Genomic DNA, 19,411 nt, shown 5'->3' with positions numbered 1-19,411 from the left:
ACAAAGTCTAGCTCTGTCGCCCAGGTTGGAGTGCAGTGGCTCAGGCTTGGCTCACTGCAACCTCTGCCTCCCGGGTTCAAGCGATTCTTCTGCCTCAGCCTCCTGAGTAGCTGGGACTACAGGCGCCCGTCACCACACCGGGCTAATTTTTTGTATTTTTAGTACAGACGGGGTTTCGCCACGTTGACCAGGCTGGTCTCGAACTCCTGACCTCGTGATCTGCCCGCCTCAGCCTCCCGAAATGCTGGGATTACAGGCGTGAGCCACCACGCCCAGCCTGCTTTATTTCTTTATAGCACTTAATATGATCACATTTTGAATGATCTGTTTTGCTTACTCATCATCTTACACTCCCATATAAAAAACTAGCTCGATGAGAACAAAGACTGTGTCTTTCACTGCTGTCTCTGTCCACTAGCGAAGTGTCTAGCATACAGCAGAAACACATACTGCCGATTCTTTTTTATAAGCTTAGAATCTCTTTCATGTCCCTCATTTCTCCTTAATGTCTCACAGATTTCCTCTGAAACAAAAGCATTTAAAGGAAGCCTTAGCTGTTACCGAATTCCTGAAAGACCTCAGTTGAGGAACACTCTACTGTTAAAATAGGAATTAATTCCTCTCTATAAAAAAATGACAAGTTCCAAATAATTTTTCTTCCCCCTAAAAACCTAGCATGATCTTGCCTCATCTGGAAAGAAGTGCTCAAATGAAGGTGTTTAAAATCTGCATTGAAATTAACAGAGGGCCTGAGATACAAAAAACAAAGACTGTGGAGGCTGCTTCTGCCCCATATTGACTACGATGTAGACACATGCATTTTTCCCAATTATAAGGTGATTATCCAATTTTATGCTATTTAAATTTAGCTATATTACAGAAAAGACAAATCCTGATGAATCAGTCAAGGGAAGATGAGCTGTGATACCTCAGAAATAAATATACTGTTAAGGAATAGCAGCAAAACATACCAAATAAATCTTTTAAAAAGAATCCTGAAAGATAGAGAAGATGCACACATACATATGCCTCACAGATTTTTTTTTTTTTTTTTTTGAGACAGAATCTTGCTCTGTCGCCCAGGCTGGAGTGCAGTGGCGTGATCTCGGCTCACTGCAAGCTCCGCCTCCTGGGTTCACGCCATTCTCCTGCCTCAGTCTCCCGAGTAGCTGGGACTACAGGCGCCTGCCACTACGCCCAACTAATTTTTTGTATTTTTCATAGAGACGGGGTTTCACCGTGTTAGCCAGGATGGTCTCAATCTCCTGACCTTGTGATCCGCCTGCCTCGGCCTCCCAAAGTGCTGGGATTAAAGGTGTGAGCCACCGCACCTGGCCGATTTTTTTTTTTTTTTTTAATAAGCAACTGTGTATTAGCTACAATTGTCTTCATAGCCTAAGTGGAAGAGGAAGTCAAGATTTAATACAAATAACAAAAACTATTTCCTAGTTCCTCAATATTTGAGTTCCTGATTTCTTTAAATCCCCTAATTCTTGCTGACATGTCGTAAAAAGTTCTCTTATGACCTAAATAAATGTGGAAACAAAACAAAATATTATTCTCTAAAGAAGTCAACTCACATACAGCAGAACCTCAGAAAAACACAAGTTGCTATAAAGCAAGCGCCAGCTGCCTGTTTCGTAAATAAAGCTTTCCCGGAACACAGACATACCCACTCATCTACATATTACTGATGGCTACATTCAGGGTACATTGGCAGAGTTGGATGTTTGCCACAGAGACCAAACCATAAAGCCTAAAATATTTACCATCTGGCCCTTTAAAACATTTGCCAGGCCGGGCGCGGTGGCTCAAGCCTGTAATCCCAGCACTTTGGGAGGCCGAGACGGGCGGATCACGAGGTCAGGAGATCGAGACCATTCTGGCTAACATGGTGAAACCCCGTCTCTACTAAAATATACAAAAAACTAGCCGGGCGAGGTGGCGGGCACCTGTAGTCCCAGCTACTCGGGAGGCTGAGGCAGGAGAATGGCGTGAACCCGGGAGGCGGAGCTTGCAGTGAGCTGAGATCCGGCCACTGCACTCCAGCCTGGGCAGCAGAGCAAGACTCCGTCTCAAAAAAAAAAAAAAAAAAAAAAAAAACATTTGCCAATGCCCACTATAAAGGGTAAATAGGGTAAAGCTGAAGAAAACTTTAAGGAATCTGCCACTGCACGGACCCAAAGAAGAGAGTCAGAAGGGAACTCTGGTGTATGTCTAGACTGAAATATGATTCTTTCCAAACAAACAAATGAAGTGACAAGAAAAAAGAAAAAAAAAACCCCAAACGCTGACATGCCTACTGCTTATTCTTCAAACTCATCACACAGCACATCCCAGGATAGGAATCACCTCTTTTTCTTTCTTCTCCTGTCGTTTCTGCTCCTCCTCTTCTCTCTCTTTCCTCTGCTGTTCTTCCCATTGTTCCTTTAACTTTCTCTTTAAAGGGGAAGAAAAAGTAACTTTGTTTCAGACACTTTTTCAAACCATTTCACATACAGGACACATAGATGAAAAACTTTTAAAACACTGGCATACTGAATAAGATCAGTTTTGCTTTTTTTAAAGTTCAAGATAGGCAACTCTTTGTTTTTTCTTTTTGAGATGGAGTTTCGCTCTTGTTGCCCAGGCTGGAGTGCAATGGCGCGATCTCGGCTCACTTCGACCTCCCAAGATAGGCAGCTCTTCATGAGAGTTATTATGGTGAAGTAATCAGTTTGTTCACTAGTTACGTGACTCCTACCGTACCTCTTGTTCTTCTTGCCGTTTTTTAGCCGCCTCTTCCTTTTCCTTCTTTATTCTGAATTCTTCTTGTGCCTTCTGCTCTCTTAGCAACCACTCCTCATGTAATCTTTGCCTATCAGTATAATGATGTAATCAGACAAAAGAAATGGGCATTAATCCACAAATACACACACACACGAGAGCAAAATGACACATTTTGGGATTGATTCAAATATCACGAAAGCTATTTTCTATTAAAGCAGTCAAGTGGGTGTAAGAGAACGAGAAGAGTAGAGCTTTTGGAAAAGCACCACGTGTCAGCAACTATCTTCCTAATGGGCAATAACTTAAAATCCCTCTTACATTTCATAGGTATATATGGCTGTGACATACTTTACAGAAAAAAAGGACACTATGACTTTCCCTCTAGACTGATCACAGTGACGTTTAGGTGCCAATAAAATGGGTAGCAAGTTTCAAAGCAGCATCTACCTTTTTGCATTCAGAAAGCATTTCCCTTCCTATTCTATGCAATTATTTTTATTTATTTATTTATTTTGAGACAGAGTATCGCTCTGTTGCCCAGGCTGGAGTGCAGTGGCGTGATCTTGGCTCACTGCAACCTCCGCCTCCTGGGTTCAAGTGATTCTCCTGCCTCAGCCTCCTGAGTAGCTGGGATTACAGGAGCCCACCACCATGCAAGGCTAATTTTTGTATTTTTAGTACAGACAGCATTTCACCATGTTGGCCAGGCTGGTCTTGAACTCCTGACCTCAAGTGATCCACCTGCCTAGGCCTCCCAAAGTGCTGGGATTACAGGTGTGAGCCACCGCACCCAGCCCCTATTCTTAAAAGTAGCAATTCCACGATGGCAGCACGCTGAAAACCCGTTATCCTCTGCCATAAACGTTTGGACTACTACTCCACACAGTTAAGAGACTCCTGTGGTTTGCCTCCAAAGACCTAAACTGCCAAAAGAAGGAAAATAAAAGTACATTGTGATCATGTTTTTAAAATAAAGCTACAGGTTTTAAGAAATGAAGTTATAAAAATAAATTAGTGAGGGCCGGGCACAATAGCTCACACCTATAATCCCAGCACTTTGGGAGGCCAAGGTGGGCAGATCACCTGAGGTCAGGAATTTGAGACCAGCCTGCCCAACATGGTGAACACCATCTCTGCTAAAAATACAAAAATTAGCTGGGCAAGGTGGCAGCCGCCTGTAATCGCAGCTACTTGGGAGATTGAGGCAGGAGAATCGCTTGAACCTGGGAGGCGGAGGCTGCAGTGAGCCGAGATCATGCCACTGCACTCCAGCCTGGATGACAGAGCAAGACTTCGTCTCAAAAAATGAAAAAGTAAAAATAAACTAGTGAGTGTCTAGTCTATTTTTTATATGACCAATTATAATGAGTGGTATTACCTTAAAGTGGCAAGTGTCTCAGGCATCCAATATCACAAATTTCTAATCTAAAGCGGGGCTTAGATTTCTAAAGTCTACTTGCCAATTAGGTGTTTAGAACCCCAAATTCATTTTTCCACTGAATTTATAAAAGGGAAATGAAATATGAGAAAAGGGAAATGAAATATGAGAAACTGTTCTGTATTACTTCAGCAGTATCAGGAGTTCAGTAAACTTTTCTGTCTAGTCTGGGGACCTAACCACAATTTTAAATAAAACATATTACATTTCCAAATACAGATTCCAGGAACACGTCTTTTAGCCATGGCAGAGGCTGGCACACTGCCTATATCAGTGTTCCCATGCCATGTGTGAGGGCACCATACAGATGCTTCAGTGTGCACAGCTCTGATTTACGAATCTTTTGAAAAACATATAATTGCATATAACTGAACCAAATGATATATAAAGACCACAAGAAAGTAAAATGTTAAAAATTTTAAAATTTAATAACTTGAATATACATCTGCTTTGAAATAGGACATAAAGTCGTACAGTATTTTTACATAATTTTCTTGCTTTTCAACAATAGTATGCAACTCATAAAGAAATAAAGATCTAAGGAGCACAAAGATACATGTATGTGATTTAAAAGAAGCATTTCAAATAAACAGGAAGAAAATTACTTTCTTATTTAATACCATATCTATTGTCTTCATCACAAGAGAAATCTATAATAAGAACTAGAGCTATCACAGCACCTCTTATCTGCTGACACTGTGTTAAACACTATACATCCATCACCTCATTTAATCTTCACAATTCTGTGAGGTGGATACTATGATTGACTTTATCTCCATAGTAAAGACAAGGAAACAGAAGCTTAGAGACATTAAGAAATTTTGGCTGAGCACAGTGGCTCACACCTGTAATCTCAGCAATTTGTGAGGCCGAAGTGGGCGGATCACGAGGTCAAGAGATCGAGACCATACTGGCCAACATGGTGAAACCCCATCTCTACTAAAAGTACAAAAAAAATTAACTGGGCGTGGTGGTGCGCGCCTGTAGTCCCAGCTACTCGGGAGGCTGAGGCAGGAGAATCGCCTGAATCTGGGAGGTGGAGGTTGCAGTGAGCCAAGATCACACCACTGCACTCCAGCCTGGGGACAGAACGAGACTCTGTCTCAAACAAAACAAAACAAAACAAAACAAAACAAAACAAAATTTTAAAAAAACATGTATCCCAAAAGAGAAAGGTGTAAGACTTGAGCAATCTACAAATAGGTAATAAAACATATAAAAAGATACTCTTCCTAATTCAGAAATGTGCATTTGAAACAGTGAAATACAACTTTTCATTACAGGAGTTGTATAAACTGCCAGTGTCTAGTATGAGTGAAGGTATGAGGAGATGGGGCCCTACATTCACTGCCAGAAGGGCTGCAAACTGCAAACCAGGAAGCCCTTTCTACCTGGCCATCTACATTTTACAGGAACTTACGCTTTGATTCCAACAATCTCATTTTTAGTCATTTTCTTAAGGAAATAATTTGACGATTACCAAGGATATATAAACATGGATGCTTACTGCAACTTTTTACATATGAGTAAAAAACCAATATAACCTGAAAGTCTATCAGTAGAGAACTATAAATTACGAATGAATAAACTACGAATAGCAAATAAATTAGGCTACTTCTGTACAGTGGGTACTGTATTGCCACTGAAATGGTTGAATTAGATCCCTGCATCAGGACTTAAATAAATGCACTATATATTTAGCAGGAAAGCAATTTATAGAAAAATATGTATAAATATCATGCCATTATAGAAAGACCCATGTAAAGTACATTTATACTTTCCTTTTCTCTTTCTTAACAGTGGCTATCTTTGGGTGTGTTGCAATTATTAAAGCCCTTTCCCTTTTTACATTTGTTAATTTTTTTGTTTTTCTTCTGCTTTCAAAAACAATTACAGGCCAGGCGCAGTGGCTCACGCCTGTAATCCCAGCACTTTGGGAGGCCAAGGCAGGCAGATCGCTTCATCACAAGAGATCAAGACCACCCTGGCCAACATGGTGAAACCCTGTCTCTACTAAAAATACAAAAATTAGCTGGGTGTGGTGGTGCACACCTGTTGTCCCAGCTACTCGGGAGGCCGAGGCAGGAGAATCGCTTGAACCCGGGAGGCGGAGGTTGCAGTGAGCCAAGATCACTACACTGCACTCCAGCCTGGCAACAGAGCGAGACTCCGTCTAAAAAAAAAAATCAAAAAAAAAAAAAAAAAACAATTACAAATTAGTAAAAACAGAAGAAAAGTACTTCCATTTTTCTAAAAAAATAACAATTAGTTTTAGCCCATCGACTACAGATTTAAATAATTTATACAGGGTATTTTATAAGAACTATTTTGTATAAGATTTTATACAGAAGACTGGTACTGGTTAGTAAAGGCTGAGAATATTCCAATAAAGTAACTTCATTCACTTTAAGTGTTTCAATTAGCACTGACCTCTCTCTTTCCAATAGCTTCTCTTCTTCTAGTTGTTGTTCTTCAATAAAAGTGTCCTCCTCTTCCTCCTTCTGTGAGAGTCCTAGGGAATTTAAATGCTTTATTAAACTGAGCACTGCAAATCCTTGGTCAAAAATTCAGGAAAAAAATACATGTAACCTTTAACGTATAAAATTATGGTAAAAATCTTTTTCTTAAGCTTTCTAACAAGAAAGTCTCCAATCAACCTTCTTTGATACAAAGCAAGCATCAAAAAGGACGATAGTGGTGGCGGACAGCACATTACATTTAACAATTAATCAACAGTTCCACAATTATACTTAAAAAGGAAATTAGCTTGGCGTGGTGGCAGGCACCTGTAATCCCAGCTACTTGGGAAGCTGAGGCAGGAGAATCACTTGAACCTGGGAAGCGGAGGTTTCAGTGAGCCAAGATCGTGCCATTGCACTCCAGCTGGGCAACAACAGCGAAACTCCATCTCAAAAAAAAAAGGTGGTGGGGCTGTGGAAAGGAACATCCATCCTAACAGAAGAATGGCAACGAAAAAATGCAGAAAAACGTAAGTCGAAAAATTATCACTTTTGCAACCCCCACTGTAAAAATTTAGACAGAGACATTAAAAACATTGAATGAAAGCTTGCTGGGAAGAGCATATTCACACTATCTCAACATATCACCCCAGACATGAGGACTAATTAGAAAAGAAAAAAAAAATGCAATGCTTTCCAATGGAGCGATCTGGGTGGGTAACACTTTTTTTTTCTTTTTTTTTTTTTTTGAGATGGGAGTCTTGCTCTGTCACCAGGCTGGAGTGCAATGGCGCGATCTTGGCTCACTGCAACCTCTGCCTCCCGAGTTCAAGCAATTCTCCCGCGTCAGCCTCCTGAGTAGTTGGGACTACAGGCACACGCCATGATGCCCAGCTAATTTTTGTATTTTTAGTGGAGACGGGGGTTTCACCACGTTGGCCAGGGTGGTCTCGATCTCCTGACCTTGTGATCCTCCCGCCTCGGCCTCCCAAAGTGCTGGGATTGCAGGTTTGAGCCACGGCGCCCGGCCCTGGGTGGGTAACACCTTAACCACAGTTAGCATCACTGGGAGTGCAACAACCTGGCGTTATAGGTCTCATGATTTATGCAATAAGAAGTTTACAACATCTCCTCTGTAATCCTTTGTGCTAAAGAGTGTTGTCTCCTGAAATTAATCATGAGAAGACAGAATAATCCAGAATGCAAGGCATTCCACAAGATAACTGGCTTGAGTTTTTCAAAACAATCAATCCTGGTTTGGGGAAGTTTAAATACGGCCTGTATGTCATACCACTGAATTACTGCTCATGTACTCAGGTGTAAGTTTGGTATTGTGGTTCTGTGGGAGAATGTCCTTATTCTCAGGAGTTGCAGGCTGAAGAATTTAGGGGTGAGGTGCTGCTATCTGCAACTGCCATCCAAAAGGTTCAGAAAAAATGTTCTATGTATGTATCTCTTTAAATAGAGAGAAAGAAAGAAAGAAAGGCCAAACGTTAACAACTGGCAAATCTTTCTGAAGGGTTCATGGATATTTATTGTGCTATTTTTTTCAACTTTCTGTAGATTAGAACATTTTCCAAATAAAAACATGAAAAAATAATTTTAATAGAAGAGACATTTACATCCTCTCCTATTCAAAATTTGGGGGAAAAATCAGTGAAAGTGGAAGAGAAATGGAAGACTGAAATAATCTTGATGTTACAGATGTCAGGCTTAAAGAAAACAAGTCTGTGTTTGCCACAGGTGTTGACTACAGTTCTAACTGAAGGATCATCCAGTCCCAGATAATTACAATAATTTACTTTCCTTAAGTAAGTAAATTTTATTATTTCAGCAACTGGAATTAAAAGGGGCAACAAATGTAGAATAAGTTCTCAATCACATAAAATAATATCTAATTGTTCAGATAATTAAATGATCGAATGTACTTAAAGGGCCAGAGAACCTGGCACAGAGGATATGACCTGACTTACTAGCAGAGGTATGCCCATAGATTAGACAGGGCATAGACACAGCTGACACTCACAAACACCTGTTGACTGACTCACTCAACTCCCCATCGCCTCAAAACCAAGCTCATATACTCCACAGAAGTGATTGCTAACAGTTCTGGGCACAGCATTTTCCCCATGTGTACAATCAGACATATGCAATACATATAGATACAATACAGTTGACCCTTGAACAACACAGGTTTGAACCGCCTTGGTCTATTTAAATACAGCTTTTTTTCAATAAATACACTGGAACATTTAGGGGAGATCTGCAACAATTTGAAAAAAAAATACCAGGTAAGTGGCATGGCCTAGAAACACTGAAAAAAAAATAAGAAAAAGGTATGTCATGAATGTATAAAATATATGTACATATTAGTCTATTTTATCATTTGCTACCATAAATATAAATCTATTATAAAAAGTTAATGCAGGGCTGGGCGCAGTGGTTCACGCCCATAATCCCAGCACTTTGGGAGGCCGAGGCAGGAGGATCACCTGAGGTCAGGAGTTCGAGAGCAGCCTGGCCAACATGGTGAATCCCATCTCTACTAAAAATACAAAAATTAGTCAGGCGAGGTGGCAGCCCCCTGTAATCCCAGCTACTCAGGAGGCTGAGGCAGGAGAATCGCTTGAACCTGGGAGGTGGAGGTTGCAGTGAGTGGAGATTGCGCCACTGCACTACAGCCTGGGCAACAAGAGCAAAACTCCGTCTCAGAAAAAAAAAAAAAAAAAAAAAAAACTTAATGCAGATACTGTTAAGCAATATTGTGCTGGCTTGAGCAGCACATATACAGATACTGTTACAATATAAGTTAAGTGTTTTATTGTTGTTCCCTTGCTTAAAGCATTTGAAACAGGCCAGGGAGCAGTGGCTCATGCTGGTAATCCCAGCACTTTGGGAGGCCGAGGTGGATGGATCACTTGAGGTCAGGAGTTCGAGACCAGCCTGGCCAACATGGCAAAACCCCATCTCTACTAAAAATAAAAAAATTAGCCGGGCATGGTGGTGCACGCCTGTAATCCCAGCTACTCAGGAGGCTGAGGCAGGAGAATCGCTTGAACCCGGGAAGCAGACGTTGCAGTGAGCCGAAATTGTACACAGCACTCTAGTCTGGGTGACAGAGTGAGCCTCTGTCTCAAAAAAAAAAAAAAAAAAAAGAGCATTTGAAACAAAATGATCTCTGACTCCATTCCATTGTAAGACAGAGAAGTTTGGTCTCGAATATTTTTCCTTGAATATTACCATGAAAGTTGTGCTACAACATAATCATTGACAACTTTTTTTAAAGTTAAAATTTATCAAAACTTATATTTATAGACCATATATGGCACATTCACAGTTGAGAAAAAATGTAAACAAATATAAATATGCAGTATTAAATCATAACTGCATACAATTAACTATAGTACAAAACAAGGAAAAAAATGCATCCAATGAGGCACAGAAGGAAGAAAAAAAATTAACTGTAGTACATACTGTACTATTGTAATAATTTCATAGCCACCTCCTGTTGCTATTGTAGTGAGCTCAAATACGCGTATTCACTTAAAATGCCTTGTGACACTAATCATCTCTGCATGAGCAGTTCATCTCTTCAGTAAATTGCGTGTGGCAGTAAGAAGTCATCTCTGGCATATTTTTCGTCGTGTTTACTACAAAATGGTAAACCTTGAATAACATCATGAGACTCACACAAAATGCAACTAGTGATGCTGGAAGTGCTCTCAAGAAGCAGAGAAAAGTCATGATGACCGGGCAGTGTGGTGCACGCCTGTAATTCCAGCTACTAGGGAGGCTGAGGCAGGAGAACTGCTTGAACCTGGGAGGCGGAGGTTGCAGTGAGCCGAGTTCATGCCACTGCACTCCAGCCTGGGCAACAGAGCAAGACTCTGTCTCAAAAAATAAAATAAAAGAAAGAAAGAAAAGAAAATCATTGAGGAGAAAGAATATCTGCCTGAATAGGACGCCCGGCTAATTTTTGTATTTTTAGGAGAGACAGGGTTTCATCACGTTGGCCAGGCTGGTCTCGAGCTCCCGACCTCATGATCCACCCGCCTTGGCCTCCCAAAGTGCTAGGATTCCAGGTGTGAGCCACCGTGCCTGTCCTCAACAGGTTTTGAATGCAGATGAAAGCATCCTATTCTAGAAAAGCACCACAAAGGACATTTAGAAGGCAGAGAAGCAAGCAGCAGGATTGAAAACAAAAAGAGACAGGCAAACTCTACTGTTTCATGTAAATGTAATGGGGTTTATGATCAGAACTGCCCTTATCTATAAAGCTGCTAATCCCCACCCCAATCCTTGAAGAGAAAAGATCAGCGCCAGCTGCCTGTCTTTTGGTTGTACAACTAGAAGTCCTGGATAATGGAAATCCTTTTTTCTGAATTGGTTCCACTGATGCTTTGTCCCTGAAGTCAGGAAGTACCTTGCCAGTAAGGAACTGGCTTTTAAAATTCTTTTAATATTGGACAATGCCCCTGGCCACCCAGAACCCCATAAGTTCAACAATGAAGGTGTCATAGTGGTCTACTTGCCCCCAAACACAATGTTTCTAATTCAGCCTCTAGACCAGGGGGTTGTTAAGAACCTCTAAAGCTCATTACACGTGGTACTCTACAGAAAGGATTGTCAATGCTATGGAAGAGAACCCTATCACAGAGAGCATCAAGAAAGTGTATAAAGATTATACCATTGAAGATGTTATTGTCATTATAGAAAAAGCCATGAAAATCATCAAGCCCAAAACAAAGTCTTGCTGGAGAAAAAACTGCGTCCAGATATTGTGCATGACTTCACAGAACTTAAGACAGAGCCAATCAACGAAATCATGAAAGAGATTGTAAATATGGGGGAAAAAAGGGGGCAGGGGTGTCGGGGTGAAGGGTCTCAAGATATAGATCTTGAAGAAATTCAAGAGTTAACAGATACAACAGAGTAGTTAACAAAAGTCAATTTGATAGGGATGAGTCCTTCCAAAGCAGTGCAAGGTGATGAGGAAGAAAACTTAGGTGAAGCAGTGCCAGAAAACAAATTGACACTAGACAATCTGGCAGAAGGGCCAATTATTCAAGACTGCTTTTGACTTCTTCTATGAACCCTTCTAAACTGAAAAGTAATGCATTTAAACTGAAGCAAATGGTGGAAGAATTGGTACTGTAGAGAAACACATTTTTAGAGAAATGAAAAAGCAAAAATGTTAGACAGAAATTAGAATGTATTTCTGCAAAGTTACACCAAGTGCGTCTACCCTCTTGCCTTCCCTTCCCCCTCCTCCACCTCTTCCACCTCCGCCACCCAAGACAGCAAGACCAAATCATCCTCTTCCTCCTTGGCCTACTCAACATGAAGACAAGGTGAATGAAGACCTTTATGATGAACCACTTCCATTTAATGAAGGGCAAATATATTTTCTCCTCCTCGTGATTGTCTTAGTAACATTCTTTTCTCTAGCTTACTTTATTATAAGAATAGGGTATATAATACATATAACATACAAAGTATGTGTTAATCAACAATTTATGTTATTGGTAAGGCTTACAGTCAACAGTAGGCACTTAATAGTTAAGTTTATGGGGAGTGAAAAGTTATATGCAAATTTTCTACTATGCAGAGGGGCGGGGGGTGGTCAGAGTCCCTAACTCCCACATTGTTCAAGGATCAAATGTATATCCAATGGTATTATACAGGTTGAGCACCCCAAATCCAAAAATCACGAATATTTTGAGTGACAACAATGCTCAAAGGAAATGTTCATTGGAGCATTTCGAATTTTGGATTTTTGGATTTGGGATGCTGAACTGGTAAATACAATGCAAGCATTTCAGATAAGGGATACTCAACCTGTACATGTAACTGTACACACAGAATCATGCTATAGTTTTGCAACTTGCTTTTAATATCTTAATTTCTGACGAGGTAGCTTGTTTCAGGTTATCTCAAGTAGAACTGGGTGCCACAGAAGCTATCTGTAATTAAGAGCTCACTATTCCAGAAATCATTTGCCAAGGCGCTCCAATCATTTGCCAAGACACTCTCACAGTAACACTCAACATTCTAGCCTTCCGGCCATCCAACGTGTGCTACAATGAACAGCAGTGTTCCTGGCCGGGCGCAGTGGCTCACGCCTGTAATCCCAGCACTTTGGGAGGCCAAGGCAGGCGGATCACCTGAGGTCAGGAGTTCAAGACCAGCCTGGCCAACATGGTGAAACCCTATCTCTACAAAAGTACAAAAATTAGCCGGGCATGATAGTGGGTACCTGTAATCCCAGCTACTCAGGAGGCTGAGGTGGAAGAATCACTTGAACCTGGGAGGCAGAGGTTACGGCGAGCCAAGATTGTGCCACTGCACTCCAGCCTGGGCGAGAGAGTGAGACTCTGTCTCAAAAAAAAAAAAAACAGGACCACTCCATAGTCTACAGTATTCATGAAGTACCACTAGGCGAAGAATTGTGAGTTGGAGTGGGCAAAACTAGGAGCAGAAGAAGGGCAGAGACAAATGCTTAGTCTTGGATATGGCATTAGTTATATAATCTTGACAGACCAGTGACCTGGATCCTTGAATGGACGAAACTACCATGGGACACGACTTGCCTGACTCTCCACAGAGGCTCATTCTGAACACATTTTGCTAAGTAAAAAGGAAAAAAAAAATCAAAACAATACAAATACCAGCTGTTATAGGATGGAGTGCAGGAAAAGAAAAAGAGGAAGAAGTTAAAAAAAATTTAGAATATATAATATTTAGAATAAAACAGGTTAAATGAACAAAGTAAAGTAGCTGAAAATTTCAAGGAGGGAGAGAGGAAGTACAATAAGGGCCTCAATAACTCCAACCTATCCTAGTTTTCCTTTTATCCCTGATGCTTTGTTCTGCCTCTAGTGGATGAGTTTTCAACTAATAAGACAGAAATGCTAACACAGGTTGCAGGTAAACAAACTGCTCCTTCCATTCTAAATATCCCAGTACTGACACTAAAATAATTACTCGGGAACTCCAATGGTAAATAAAACCTCTATGGCTATGTTTCTCAAGGCCCAAGAATCCTAGTTACTTGAGGCCATGGTCTCCGGATTTCAAGAATTGTCTAGGATAATTTCATAAGCATATTCTGGATAATGTGAATGACAATCATTATAATCCAGTACTACTGTGTGATTTCAGTGCTCGCATCTGGATTTATAATTACTACATAATTTTATAACTAAGTCCTAATTTTATTGCATTAAGCAGCAGATTTAATACATAAATGTTAGGTTTGCCATGTGAAGGTCAAATGACCAGCTGTACAAATAAAGTTCTACAGTAATTTCATAGAAAAAGTGGTAAATAACCATAAGGCAACATTAGTAGAGGCATTCCAAACTCTCATCAGTGCCATATACATATTGTGAGGAGCATCGGTTTTACATCATTCCTAGCATTATCTCATGTGATGGATCCATCTGCCTTGGCTTCCCAAAGTGCTGGGATTACAGGCATGAGCCACCACGTGCCCAGCTCATATATTGTTTTATAGTCAAACAATGGCTTCAGGCCAGGCGTGGTAGCCTGAAGTTGCCTTCCCTCTTGCCTTCCTGTTGAGGCCAGGAGTTCGAGACCAGCCCAGGCAATATAGTGAAAACCCATCTCTACAAAAATTTTAAAAATTAGCCAGGTGGGCCAGGGGCGGTAACTCACACCTGTAATCCCAGCACTTTGGAAGGCTGAGGTGGGTGGATCACCTGAGGTCAGAAGTTCAAGACCAGCCTGGCCAACATGATGGGGTTTCACCCCATCTCTACTAAAAATACAAAAATTAGCCGGGTGTGGTTGCGCACGCCTATAATCCTAGCTACTCAGGAGGCTGCAGCAGAAGAACTGCTTGAACCCAGGAGGCAGAGGCTGCAGTGAGCCAAGATCGTGCCATTGCACTCCAGCCTGGGCAACAGAGCAAGACTCCGTCTCAAAAAAAAGAAAAAAGAAAAAAGAAAATTGGCCAGGTGTGGTGGTGGATGCCTGTAGTCCCAGCTACTTGGGAGGCTGAGGTGGGAGGACTGCTTGAGCCTGGGAGGTGGAGGCTGCTGTGAGCCATGGTTGTGCCGATGCATTTCCCTCCTGGGCAACAGAACAAGACTCTGTCTCAAAAATAAATAAATGAGCTTCATAACTAGTATTATGTTGATATATATTTGAATAACATAATTTGGGTAAACAAAGGGTCTCATATTAGTCAAGTTTGAGAAAAACTTGCAAACTGTCTAATACTTTCAACTCCTGCTGGTTTTATGAAGAAAAATATTCACCGAATACTTACTATGTGTGCAAGGACTGTGCTAGCTACTGTAATTCATGAAGCTTGCAACTATAATATTAGATACTTTATAAACAGTTACACCAAATCAATGGGCGATCATTCACCAAGACTTCCTCTTCCTGACTTTAGTACGTTAACATCGTTTCTGACAGGTGTTTCTAAATAACTACTTGGCGGGCAGTAGTCACAGCTATTTTTCCTCTGACACAGTATTTGACTTCCTTCTGACACTGGGGCTTCAAGTTAGGGCTGGAGTGGACAGAGCAATTTCACAACACAGAAAATAGGATAGAGAGTCCATTACCTGAGTCTCTCAGTCGAGCAAGTTCCTGCCGACGTTTCTTTCGTTTCTCTTTCTTCAGGGCGGCCCTGTACTTTTTGTGGCTGGAAGATTAAGACATACATACACGACGATCAGCGGCTACACTGCAGCGCTGCCCGAGCTCCCCGCTCCTCTGTGCCCAATGAAAGGAAATAGTTCGGGTACTGAGGAGAGAAATCTTGCTTCTTGTATTTTAATTACAGAACAGGCATCTATCATCCCCTCATCCTCCGACTTCCAGACGGCAGTTCTTCTCCATCCGCCAACCTGATCCTCTCCTCGCTTGCCTGAGCCCACAGCCGCCCGTGAAAGTCCGGGCAGGGGACCAGGGCGCGCACCAGGAAGGAATCGAGCTGCCGCGGTGGCTCACTTAGCTTGGCCTAGCTTCCCTTTTCTTGCTGCCACCACATCCTCCATGCCCACGATCGGCCCGCTTGCCTGCTCATCTCCCCGTACGGAGCTTACCTTGGTTTCTCTGGAAACGTCATTTTCTCGGGCGCAGCCATCTTGCCGGCACCGCCCCGCCCCTCCAGGTCTGGCAGGAAAGGGCGGGCCTAAGAGCCGAGACAGGCACGCGCAGGCGCGGGTATCGAGCAGCCGCCACACGCGCGGGACCAGAAACGGAAAGCCGGAGGTACCCTTCGGCGGCTCGTCTTCCAAAACGCTGCTCAAATAAATATCTCCTTCCCGCAAAAATCCTCTGGAGCTTTTACCCTGCCCTAGAAGTAACTGTCGCTTCAGCACTTGCCCAGTGCTTTATCACTGTCTCCCTCCTTGCCCTAGCAGGACGTGTTGTGGCCAGGTTAAAGTCACACTCTCCCGCTTTTCTCAGCATCCACTCATAAAGTCACATCCCGTACAGAGCTGCTCTCCCGGCTTTATTTCCGACTTTTCCAGGTTACGCGTCCTTCCGCCGATCTACCTATCAGCGCTTCAGACAACGCTCCAGACTCCGCTCCGTGCCAGTCACACCTGTTCTGGTCCCTTAAGCAAACCTAACTCCCGGGGCTGCAAAGCTGTTACCTCTGCCCCTGAGGAGTCTGCAATCGAGAAGAACCAATACATCATATGTTGCAGGCAAACATGAAGTTTACCTAACCTAGTCCACCTAGAGATTCAGGGAGAGCTTTTTTTTTTTTTTTTTTTCTTTTTCCCAGTATCACATGTGACTCAATTGCAGTATCAGGGAGAGCTTTCTGATGCTAAGAGTTGAGTTTGGAAGGAAGATGCCCTTTACTCAGACGGAGAAGGGTGGGAATGCGGTTACAGTCAGATCAGCATAAGCAAAGGCACTGAAAGGTGAAACGAATATGCTGGGAACAGCAAGAATTTTGGCAGTCGAATTTATTTATTTTTTCATTTCTTACATATTAGAGACAGGGTCTTGCTCTTTCACCCAGGCTGGAGTGCAGGCGCAATTAAGACTAACTGCAGCCTCGACTTCCTGGGGTCAAGCTATCCTTCCGCCTCAGCCTCCCGAGTAGCTGGGAATACAGGCGCGAGCCACCACGCCCCCCCAGCTATCCAATTTAACGTGCAATTCGAGGCAGGATGCTGTGGTTCACACCTGTAATCCCAGCACTTTGGGAGGCCAAGGCGGGTGGATCACCAGAGGTCAGGAGTTCGTCAGCCTGGCCAACATGGTGAAACCCCATCTGTACTTAAAATACAAAATTAGCCAGGTGTGGTGGTGCATGCCTGTAGTTCTAGCTACTCTGGAGGCTGAGACAGGAGAACTGCTTGAACCCGGGAGGTGGAGGCTGCAGTGAGCCGAGATGGCACCACTGCCCTCCAACGTGGGCAACAGAGCAAGACTCCGTCTCAAAAAAACAAAACAAAATAAAGTGCAATTCGAGAGTATCAAGGAATACAGTTGTAGTGATGGGCTGGGAGGGCTAGGTTAAGGAGGAGGGCCTGATGTGCCATGTTAAGACGCTCTGTTTACATTCCGTAGAGACAACAGTGAACCGTTGAAAGCTTTTAAATAGAGGCTTATTTTGGTTGTGTTTGTGTTTTAGGTAAATTACTCTGCTTTGCAATATAAAGGATTAAAAGATAAAACTAGAATATCACAATAATCTGGGTGAGAGGTGATGAGGAATTAAACTGGGGCAGTAAGAGTAGGGATTGAGAAACTAAAAATCATCCCAACTAATAATCAGACTGTAATGTACACATACAAGGCCAGGGACAAGGCCAAGCAAAAAATGTTCCTCACAAGGACACATTACAGCTGTAAAATGACTAACAACCTCTATCTTTTGAGTGACTGAATAGATTCCTTGGCCTAGCTTTGTTCCGTTGTCCTCCAAATTAAAGTTGCTAAGATACTCAATTACTAAACTGCCTTGCTTCCCCTAATCCCTCCTTAGAATTACTCAACTGATACCCAAACTCTGCATAAAACCTCACCCTAACCTCTCTTATACCGACACACTTGGAGCAACACATATTCCCTTCAGCCTCAAGTTGACCTTGTCCAGCTCAGTGCATCCGTTGGGTCTTGAGTAAATTCCTTAATGTCTACCCCTGTTTTCTCTTCTGTAAAAATCAAGAGAGTAATCATAGTTCCCATCTCATAACGCTTTTATTGTGAAAACTAAGATAACCCATGCTATCTGCTGATACAGTGCCTAGCAATAGTGAATGCCTCCAAAACTTTAGCTGTTACATCATCATCACCATCATCATTAGCGTGAAAACCTCCTGAGGGGGTGACGCACTGTATGCATTTCCAGTACAAGCATTCCACCTTTTATAACATCTACCATGGTTTACTACACATTGTCACTTCCACCTTTCTGCTTCTTGACTAAATCTTAAACTAAACTGTCTAGTTGGAGGTTTGGCAGTTGTATCCCCAAAGTAGAGTGCCCTGGATGGCACAGAATGTTGTAGCTATGCAAGTCACCAATTTTGCTGGTCCTTGCGATGAGAATTTACGCTGAGAATTGCTGCCCATTCTGAACGCATCAGTGTTTGAGCTGTTGTAACATTTCTTATGAATCAGACCAGACTTTCACTTCAGAACAATAAATAACAATTCCTTCTAAGAAATCTCGGCTCACTGCAACCTCCGTCTCCTGGGCTCAAGCGATTCTTCTGCCTCAGCCTCCCATGTAACTGGGATTACAGGTGCGTGCCACAATCACCCGGCTAATTTTTGTATTTTTTAGTAGAGACGGGGTTTCACCATATTGGCCAGGCTGTTCTTGAACTCCTGACCTCAGGTAATCTGCCCGCCTTGGCCTCCCAAAGTGCCGGGATTACAGGCATGAGCCACTGCACCCAGCCATAGATTTTTTAGTGAGTTAGAAATGGATGTAAATTTCCTTTTATAGGAGTTAGACATTTATTTTTAACAATTAACCGCTGAATTCATTTTCAGAAATAGGCCTGAATTGCTTATTAATTTCATTACAGATGTAACTCTAAAAGCCAATTCCATTTCCGAACTATAATTACCATCGTTTGAATTTAACAGAGAAAGATGTCTTCCAAGACTTCTTTTGGGTGGATGCCTGGTTTTAGAACAGCCAACTTTACCCTAACCCATGTACAAGACAGTTCTCCAGGTGGCCTTGGACTGACCCAGTTCTCCCTTCTTCCTTGCTTGGAGTTCTTAAGAATAACTGTAGAATGCACTGAGAATGCAATGTCCTGATATGGAGGAACTGCCTGAAACAGCCTGGCCCTGTTCTTGTCCCTCCTAGGGAATGTAACATCTTGAGTTAGGGAGGAACTGTTTGAGACAGCCAGTTGTGTTCCTCTCTCTCCTTTAAAGCTTTGTCCAATGAGTTATGTGGCTCCTATGATATATAACCCAAGGCAGGCTATGGTGCAAGTGGGGCACGAACTTCAAGACTCCATCAGCCCTGCCCCGGGCAGTTTTCTTGAGCCCTGGGGTACTGGCTCACCATGGAGCCAGGGCCTCTTTTGTCCCTTGCTTCCTGTCTGTAAGTAATACATCTGCTTCATGTAATGTATTGGGTATGAGTGTGTTCTGTCACACTGGACGCAAGACAGGTTGGTAACCAGTGTACACTGAACCTGTTAAAGGATATCTCATTAATTTACAGACATATATATAGACTGAAACAATAGGAAGGAAGTCTTTCACCAACCACTAA

The 19,411-nt window shown here is 42.3% G+C and overlaps 1 protein-coding gene across 3 annotated transcripts in view; it reads right to left on the bottom strand.

Moving 5' to 3' along the window:
• Positions 1–15,812, bottom strand: part of ZRSR2 (zinc finger CCCH-type, RNA binding motif and serine/arginine rich 2) — a 32,950-nt gene extending 17,138 nt beyond the window's left edge. For all 3 annotated transcript variants that reach the window (XM_005593040.3, XM_045383828.1, XM_074029062.1), the window contains exons 1-5: positions 15,747–15,812; positions 15,264–15,343; positions 6,638–6,719; positions 2,749–2,857; positions 2,353–2,439 (exon numbers count right to left, since the gene is read on the bottom strand). In XM_005593040.3, the coding sequence (XP_005593097.1) occupies positions 2,353–2,439; positions 2,749–2,857; positions 6,638–6,719; positions 15,264–15,343; positions 15,747–15,787 (399 nt within the window). In that variant the 5' untranslated portion in view covers positions 15,788–15,812. The remainder of the gene's footprint in view (positions 1–2,352; positions 2,440–2,748; positions 2,858–6,637; positions 6,720–15,263; positions 15,344–15,746) is intronic.
• Between the last annotated feature and the right edge of the window lie 3,599 nt (positions 15,813–19,411).

Source organism: Macaca fascicularis, chromosome X (assembly GCF_037993035.2).
Source record: "Macaca fascicularis isolate 582-1 chromosome X, T2T-MFA8v1.1".
Taxonomy (NCBI): Eukaryota; Metazoa; Chordata; class Mammalia; order Primates; family Cercopithecidae; genus Macaca; species Macaca fascicularis.
The sequence above is the reverse complement of the archived record's forward strand: the minus strand, read 5'-3'. Positions and strand labels throughout refer to the sequence as shown.